At 39.9% G+C, this 8803-nt stretch overlaps 1 protein-coding gene across 1 annotated transcript; it reads left to right on the forward strand.

Annotated features, from left to right (window-relative positions):
• Positions 1-2179: 2179 nt before the first annotated feature.
• On the forward strand, positions 2180-8803 carry LOC108845178 (ABC transporter G family member 32). The gene is made up of 24 exons (XM_057006584.1): positions 2180-2543; positions 2619-2739; positions 2839-2927; positions 3015-3099; positions 3189-3348; positions 3443-3519; positions 3589-3642; positions 3734-3824; positions 3915-4216; positions 4289-4570; positions 4656-4972; positions 5055-5215; positions 5288-5391; positions 5504-5663; positions 5744-5866; positions 5949-6040; positions 6117-6449; positions 6527-6817; positions 6880-6963; positions 7038-7171; positions 7250-7477; positions 7561-7732; positions 7813-8067; positions 8147-8803. The coding sequence occupies exons 1-24, from the start codon at positions 2269-2271 to the stop codon at positions 8417-8419; spliced, it is 4263 nt and encodes a 1420-aa protein (XP_056862564.1). The 5' UTR covers positions 2180-2268; the 3' UTR covers positions 8420-8803.

Genomic DNA, 8803 nt, shown 5'->3' on the forward strand with positions numbered 1-8803 from the left:
CAATGCAACCTAAATGCACTCTAAATACATGCAAAAGAACTATATAAAGACTAAAATGAAGCTTTGAAACATGTAAATACACAAGATATCAAGTAGCGACTAATTTGGGTTTTGATATTGTTTTATTTGTCTCCGTCACATTGCATTTTCTTGCCGCTGGACGCAACTACTATGAAACAAACATGACTAATCACTTTATATGAACTGATTTTATCATTCAAAACTCTAATAAAATATTTGATCTCTATTTATCCTACTTGATCAGTATATTTGCAGTGTTTGAACCGTTTTTATCATTCTTAGTCTAATTGTAATGCTTATCAATGATATTCACTATATATTTTGTTGTTTTACTCCAATTGGATATGAAGCTCAAACAATAATCTACCTAAGTTGACTGATCTAACTTGTAAATGTGTTACAGTTGACTTCCGCAATCAATATAATAAATGAATCGGAAATTTGTAAATCTTAACACCACATAAATAACAGAACCAGACCGAAAAGGACTCTTGGAATACCCAGCTCACTTTAGTTACAAAGCCACGCAACTATTAAAATATGCCTTTGAAAGGTTCCAAGAAAAACAAACAGAGGTAAAAAAGAAAGGGCTTATTGCAAAAATGACTCAAAACTTGAATTCAAACAGAAAACTAACATTTTCTTTTGACTCATTTTTTTTTTTTGAGTTTTTAACCCCACATCTGCATTTTATCTACGAAAAGGCCATTAACCTTTTTTTTTTTTTTTTTCGAAAATAGCTTCTTTACTGTCTCAACCTCATTTTCTTCAAGTAGCCTTTTAGGTTACTTTTGCCTTTGACCCAAGTTGGGGTACTCTTTTGGGTTTGACTCCAAGTTTTGAGTCACAATTGGTAATTCTCCCAAAAAGAAAACCGTTGAGGGAAAGGTAGAATGTAGTTAGAATTAAATTAAAAATATTAAATAAAAATTATTGTATAACTATAGTCCGATGGTCCATTTATACACTTGTCCCTTACGATTAATGTTGGTCCTACTTTTAGATGAATCAAGAAGGAGAGATTGTTTCCGTTTTGTTTTTTTTTTCCGTCAATGGGTTTTTAATATTAAAACAAGGATGGGCCAAGCCCAGTTACACATTAAGAGCCCATACATCCGAAGCCCAACAACATATAACTAACAAACCAAACCGACCACTCTATCCCCTAGTGGCCCAAGACCAAACCCACTAAAGCATCCGACGACCTACTCGGATAAGGCAAGCGAGGAGACCGGACACGTGTAAGAATCCGGGCCGTTAGCTGGACACGTGCCTCCTCTGTCTCGACTCGATCGAACCGCTAGAAAGTCGCCGGAGAAACCTCGCCGTCACCGTCGTTCCGCCAGATCTCAGAACCACAAGAGCCTCCGACGAAACCATCTCTTCTCTTCTACGCTTCAACTTCGACCCGAAGAGCTTCAACGAACCAATCGCAAGCTCCGCCGACATAACCAACTGATAAGGCTCCAAGCGCACGAACCGAGAACCCCACAACCACCGACGAAACACCAGAGATCTCCACTAAAGGTCAACGACACAAGACCAAACTAAAGCCGACAGAGCCAGACTGAAGGAGCCTCCACTCTCCGGCGACCAACACCGGCGGCGGCGAAGCTGCAGGAGCTTTCACCTCCCGGAATAAAGCCGGCGTCGACAGAGCTGCGATAGCCTCCATCACCCGGAAACAGCCTATGAACATGCAAACCCGTCTTCTCACGCCGAGAGCTCCCACATAGACGCGTCCTCCCTCCAAGCAAAGAAACCACCGCTGAACGATGGTGATGACCCAGAGCTCCGACAAGGCATTTGGTGGTAAGCGGCGAGAAGGACAGCAAAAAAAAAACTCTTAACTAAAGGAAAGAAGGTTCCGGCGCCGGCACGGACGCTCACGCGCCGGCCGGACGTCGAACCTTCTCAGATCGTCTTTCTCTCTCTTCTCTCGCCTCGCTCTGCTCTGTTGTTGGTGTGGATTGTTTTGAGTGGGTTTTGTGTATATCAGTGTTGATGTCGTTTCCGTTTTGTTATCCACCCAAATTAAAATAATTTGTTTTTTCTTTTCCCGCTTATTAATTAGTCTCACTTCTCCTCAACTGTTTACTTCACTTTAACGTACAGATGAGAGAGAGAGAGATGGGCGCATTAATGGCAGCTTCACCCACCAGCTATCTTGTGGTGGTGTGAGATTAATCTGACACAAGAAGACGAAAACCTCTCATCTCCATTCTGACTTCAGCTTCTTCTCTCTGGATGTGGAACTCGACGGAGAACGCATTCTCGCGTGCGACTTCGTTCCAAGACGAAGTGGAGGACGAAGAAGAGCTTCGATGGGCGGCGCTGCAGAGACTACCGACTTACTCTCGTGTCCGTCGCGGCATTTTCAGGGATGAGATCGGTGAGCCTAAAGAGATCAGAATTGGTACCCTTGAAGCTAGCCACCAACGTCTTCTCCTCGATCGCCTTGTTAACTCTGCCGAAAATGATCCTCAACAGTTCTTCGCTCGCGTCAGGAAGAGATTCGACGCGTAAATTCCTTTTCTTTTTTTTTTCAAAATGCAAATTTGAATAATTTTAACATTTTCTTTTGTTGTGTTTGGCAGAGTGGATTTGAAATTCCCCAAGATTGAAGTTCGGTTTCAGAATCTGATGGTCGAATCATTCGTTCATGTTGGAAGTCGAGCGTTACCGACAATTCCCAATTTCATCATTAACATGGCAGAAGTGATTCCTCTCATCTCTTCATCTCTAGTTGTGAGCAACCTTTTTTATTTTTTTTTATTGTGTGTAAAAAATAAGGGAAACGTTTGCTTAATTAAACAGGCTTTTTTAAGGAATATACGTTTGTATGGTGGGCAAAGATGCAAATTAACCATCTTAGACAATGTCAGTGGCATTATTAGACCTTCAAGGTATCTTTCTTTAATACATCTATTTTCTCTTCAATTATCATCATTACAAGTCTTCTGTCTATTTCTTTTAATGTCTCTGCTCTACAGATTGACACTTCTACTCGGTCCTCCAAGTTCCGGAAAGACTACACTACTCTTAGCTTTAGCTGGACGCCTCGGAAACAATCTTCAGGTACTCAACAATCTTAGCTAATAAACTTATTAGAAGGATGCCTTAATTCTCTTTATTTGATATAATTTCTTGGCTATTTGTATATGAAGACATCTGGGAAAATAACATACAATGGATACAATTTAAAAGAGATAATAGCGCCAAGGACGTCGGCATATGTAAGCCAACAGGATTGGCATGTGGCAGAGATGACTGTGAGGCAAAATCTCGAGTTTGCTGGTCGTTGTCAAGGTGTTGGATTTAAATATGGTAAGTAGTTAGTACGAAGCTGTGTATGTGTGTGTGTGTGGGGAGTGGATTATGCCTTTTTTTTTTTTGACATAAAAACAAACTGCATAAACAGATATGCTAGTGGAGCTAGCAAGAAGGGAAAAGCTTGCAGGAATAGTACCTGATGAAGATCTTGATATATTTATGAAGGTAACCATTTTACTTCCCTAGATTTAATCATCCCCTTGATTCTAATTAGTTTTTTTTCAAACTCTCTAGTCTTTAGCTCTTGGGGGACAAGAGACAAGCCTCGTGGTAGAGTACATTATGAAGGTATCCTCCAGAGCCTTTGACTAAAACTAGTAGACTGATATAATTGTCCTTTTCCTATAGTTTCTGAAATTGTCGTACATCCAATAAAAAGATTTTAGGGTTGGACACATGTGCTGACACATTGGTGGGAGATGAGATGATTAAAGGAATCTCAGGGGGGCAGAAGAAGCGGCTCACAACAGGTGTGACTGGGTTCATTTTTTTTTTTGTTCATATTAGATTATTTAGATAGTAGATAGATTACAAACTGAGTGGGGGATTTGAATTCACAGGGGAACTGTTAGTAGGTCCATCAAGAGTCCTTTTCATGGATGAAATATCAAATGGTTTAGATAGCTCAACGACTCATCAGATTATCATGTATTTGAGGCATTCAACTCACGCGCTTGAAGGAACCACTGTCATTTCTTTACTCCAACCTTCTCCCGAGACTTACGAGTTATTCGACGATGTCATTCTTATGTCCGAGGGACAGATTATTTACCAGGGGCCTCGTGACGAGGTTCTTGACTTCTTTTCATCCATGGGATTTAGTTGCCCTGAGAGAAAAAATGTTGCAGATTTCTTGCAAGAGGTAAGGTTTAATTAACAGATTTATTGCTGTTTCCGAAAAAAGAAAAAAATCTAAATAAGTTTCTATTAATAGGTCACTTCGAAGAAAGACCAGCAGCAGTACTGGTCAGTCCCTTTTCGGCCTTATAGCTATGTACCACCTGGAAAGTTTGCTGAAGCTTTTCGTTCGTATCCAACGGGTAAGAAGTTGGCAAAGAAACTCGATGTTCCATTTGATAAGCGGTTCAATCATTCAGCTGCTTTATCTACATCCCAATACGGTGTTAAGAGGAGTGAACTCCTCAAGATCAACTTCTCCTGGCAGAAGCAACTGATGAAGCAGAATGCATTTATTTATGTGTTCAAGTTTGTTCAGGTTTGTCTCCAAATTTGTTTGTCTCCATGTAGTTGATATACCTTTATTTAACTCAATTCACTCCACATACTATGCGTTTTTGCAGCTTCTTTTAGTTGCCGTGATTACAATGACTGTCTTTTGCCGGACAACAATGCATCACAACACTGTTGATGATGGCAACATATATCTTGGGTCGCTCTACTTCTCCATGGTCATCATTCTCTTTAATGGATTTACAGAGGTTCCTATGCTAGTAGCCAAGCTTCCGGTCCTTTATAAACATAGAGACTTGCATTTTTACCCGAGCTGGGCTTATACATTACCTTCTTGGCTGTTGAGCGTTCCTACTTCAATTATAGAGTCTGCCACATGGGTGGCAGTTACATATTACACAATTGGCTACGATCCACAGTTCTCGAGGTACATTCATTCATCATAAAAGATGATTTTGGATAAGGATTTGATTGCTTTTTTTAACAGTGAAGTCCACTCTGCTCTTCAGGTTTCTTCAGCAGTTCTTGCTGTATTTCCTTCTGCATCAGATGTCACTGAGTCTTTTCCGGGTGATGGGTTCTTTAGGCCGACATATGATAGTTGCCAATACGTTTGGATCCTTTGCAATGCTTGTGGTCATGACTCTTGGAGGATTTATAATTTCCAGAGGTGTTTTTATACTCTTTCTTGGAGTTTTTTTATCTTTCATGAATATTAATTTTTTCTTGTTTGATTACTCAGATAGCATACCCAACTGGTGGATTTGGGGATACTGGATTTCTCCTTTAATGTATGCTCAAAATGCAGCCTCCGTGAACGAGTTCCTCGGCCATTCTTGGCAAAAGGTGAAAATATTACCAAAATGTCTACTCCAACTTGCTTTTTTTTTTACATATAATTTTGTAGAATATGGCATAGACTATTGTAGTCAATGTTTGCTTTTTTCTGTCTATGAAGAGAGCTGGGAATCACACCAACGACTCTCTTGGTTTAGCATTGTTACAAGAAAGAAGTTTGTTCTCTGGGAGCTACTGGTATTGGATCGGTGTTGGTGCCTTGCTTGGGTACACAATTCTTTTCAATTTGCTATTCACGCTGTTCCTAGCTTACCTCAACCGTAAGCCTCTCATTCATATCTCTCTTTGAAAAGCATTAACTACCATTTTGTAAAGCATTTTGTTTATATCCTTTCATTAGCTTGGGGTAAGTTGCAAGCTGTTGTGTCCAGAGAAGAGTTAGACGAGAGAGAAAAGAAAAGGAAAGGCGATGAGTTTGTTGTAGAACTAAGAGAGTACTTAGAGCATTCAGGCTCAATACATGGTGAGTGAAACAAAACATTTTTCTTTCTTATCTGGTGGTTACTGAACCGAAAGAAGCTAATGCTTACAGTTGTTTGGTTCAGGGAAATATTTCAAGAATCGAGGAATGGTTCTTCCGTTTCAAAAACTCTCTCTGTCTTTCAGCAACATCAATTACTATGTGGACGTTCCATTGGTATGATACATGTTTCTACAATCAATCAGACTGAACCTATTATATATGTTTGTATCTAATGCAACGAAAGTTTCAGGGGTTAAAAGAACAAGGGATACTAGAAGATAGGTTACAGCTACTTGTGAATATTACTGGAGCTTTTAGACCAGGTGTGCTTACAGCACTGGTGGGAGTAAGTGGTGCTGGTAAAACAACTCTCATGGATGTTTTAGCTGGAAGAAAAACAGGTGGGACCATAGAAGGCGACGTGTATATATCTGGTTTTCCCAAAAGGCAGGAAACGTTTGCAAGAATCTCAGGTTACTGTGAGCAGAACGATGTTCATTCTCCATGCTTAACTGTTGTTGAGTCTCTACTGTTCTCTGCATGCCTTCGTTTACCATCAGATATTGACTCAGAGACGCAAAGGGTAACATAATATAATTTCCATCATATGTTTTAGTTCTGGATCATGCTGACATCATCTAAACTTTTTGAATTCTTGAGGCTTTTGTCCATGAGGTGATGGAGTTGGTGGAGCTGACCTCCTTGAGTGGAGCATTGGTGGGACTACCTGGAGTTGATGGCTTATCAACTGAACAGAGGAAAAGGTTAACAATTGCAGTCGAGCTAGTTGCAAACCCTTCTATAGTATTCATGGATGAGCCAACTTCAGGATTGGATGCAAGGGCTGCTGCCATTGTGATGAGAACTGTACGGAATATAGTCAACACTGGAAGAACCATCGTCTGCACGATTCATCAGCCTAGCATTGATATTTTTGAATCATTTGACGAGGTTGGTTTCTTCAAAACAATTTGATTTTGATAAATGCAGCTAAAGTCCCTTGGTTAATGCAGCTTTTGTTCATGAAACGTGGTGGTGAGCTAATATATGCCGGTCCACTCGGCCAGAAGTCTTGTGACCTTATCAAGTATTTCGAGGTAGCTCATGTAGTTCTTGATCTTGCCTCATAATTAAATCTAAGTCTTGATTTGATTCTTTTTTTTTTCCTTAGTCTATTGAAGGGGTACAAAAAATCAAAAAGGGCCATAATCCGGCAGCATGGATGCTTGATGTCACCTCTTCGACAGAGGAACACCGGCTTGGTGTTGATTTTGCTGAAATATATAGGAACTCAAATCTGTGTCGGTATGTGACTTGGTTTTATACAAGTTAGCTTTTCAGATGTTTGGTTTTACCTTATTTTCCATCTTTGTTCAATTGCAGACGCAATAAGGAGCTGATCGAAGGGCTAAGCAAGCCAAGCAATAGTACACAAGAACTTGAGTTTCCGACCAGATACTCTCAATCGTTCTATAGTCAGTTTGTTGCTTGCCTGTGGAAACAAAACTTGTCTTATTGGCGGAACCCGCAATACACTGCCGTTCGCTTCTTCTACACTGTGGTTATCTCTCTAATGCTTGGAACAATATGTTGGAAATTTGGTGCCAAAAGGTATTTTTTTTACTAATCTCCATTACCATTACTGTGAGAGTATGCATGTTATTAACCCATTCCTACAATTTCCTCATGTATAGGGACACTCAACAACAATTATTCAATGCAATGGGATCCATGTACGCAGCGGTTCTGTTCATTGGAATCACCAACGCAACCGCTGCACAGCCCGTTGTTTCTATTGAAAGATTTGTTTCATACCGTGAGAGAGCAGCGGGAATGTACTCAGCACTTCCCTTTGCATTTGCACAGGTCACACATCTTTTTTATTTTCTCTCTTTCTTTCTGAGTTTTGAAACGACAAAGACTAACAATTTTGGTAATTTTTTCAGGTGTTTATAGAGTTTCCATACGTGTTAGCACAGTCCACTATATATAGTACCATATTCTATGCGATGGCCTCTTTCGAATGGTCAGCAGTGAAGTTCTTGTGGTACTTATTCTTCATGTATTTTTCGATTTTGTACTTCACCTTCTACGGGATGATGACAACAGCAATCACTCCAAACCACAACGTTGCCGCAATTATAGCTGCCCCTTTTTACATGCTTTGGAACCTCTTCAGCGGTTTCATGATCCCATACAAGGTAAAGTAGCTTAGACATTTTAACTCATTGATCACTGGCACTTATATAACAATTATTTACTTTGGATTGATTTTGACAGAGGATTCCGTTGTGGTGGAGATGGTACTACTGGGCAAATCCGGTAGCATGGACACTCTACGGTTTATTGGTGTCTCAGTACGGTGATAATGAGAAACAGGTGAAGCTATCGGACGGTGTTCATCAAGTAATGGTGAAACAACTTCTTGAGGATGTGATGGGATACAAACATGACTTCTTGGGTGTCTCCGCTATTATGGTTGTTGCCTTTTGCGTCTTCTTCTCTGTTGTCTTTGCTTTCGCCATTAAAGCCTTCAATTTCCAAAGAAGATAGCTTACCAAATCATCATATACTCCAACCAACTCTCCCATTTATTAATCTATACATACATATACATGAACAGACCTATTTATTTATTTATACATTGGAGACTTTGTATCTGAAAAAATGTAATGTATTACATAACTTTTTCTAGGGGTGGGCGTTCGGGTACCCGTTCGGGTTCGGATCGGGTATTTCGGATTTTCGGGTATTTCGGTATAGGAGTGTAATATCCATTCGGGTATTTCTTTATTTCGGGTCGGGTTCGGGTATTTTTAGTTCGGATTCGGGTATTTCGGGTCGGGTTTTCAGATATTTAGATTTTGAAAAAAAATATTAAATTTTTCATTTCTCAAGTTTTTTTGTATTTAAAAAATATAAATTTCACTTAACAAA

This window comes from Raphanus sativus, chromosome 3, assembly GCF_000801105.2.
Source record: "Raphanus sativus cultivar WK10039 chromosome 3, ASM80110v3, whole genome shotgun sequence".
Lineage (NCBI taxonomy): Eukaryota > Viridiplantae > Streptophyta > Magnoliopsida > Brassicales > Brassicaceae > Raphanus > Raphanus sativus.

Bases quoted from the DNA above. Each gene is read 5' to 3' on its own strand.
- LOC108845178 (XM_057006584.1), top strand. From the start codon at position 2,269: ATGTGGAACTCGACGGAGAACGCATTCTCGCGTGCGACTTCGTTCCAA. The intron at 6,818-6,879 runs GTTGGTTTCTTC...TGGTTAATGCAG, and splicing joins TTTTTGAATCATTTGACGAG to CTTTTGTTCATGAAACGTGG. The intron at 7,478-7,560 runs GTATTTTTTTTA...CCTCATGTATAG, and splicing joins TGGAAATTTGGTGCCAAAAG to GGACACTCAACAACAATTAT.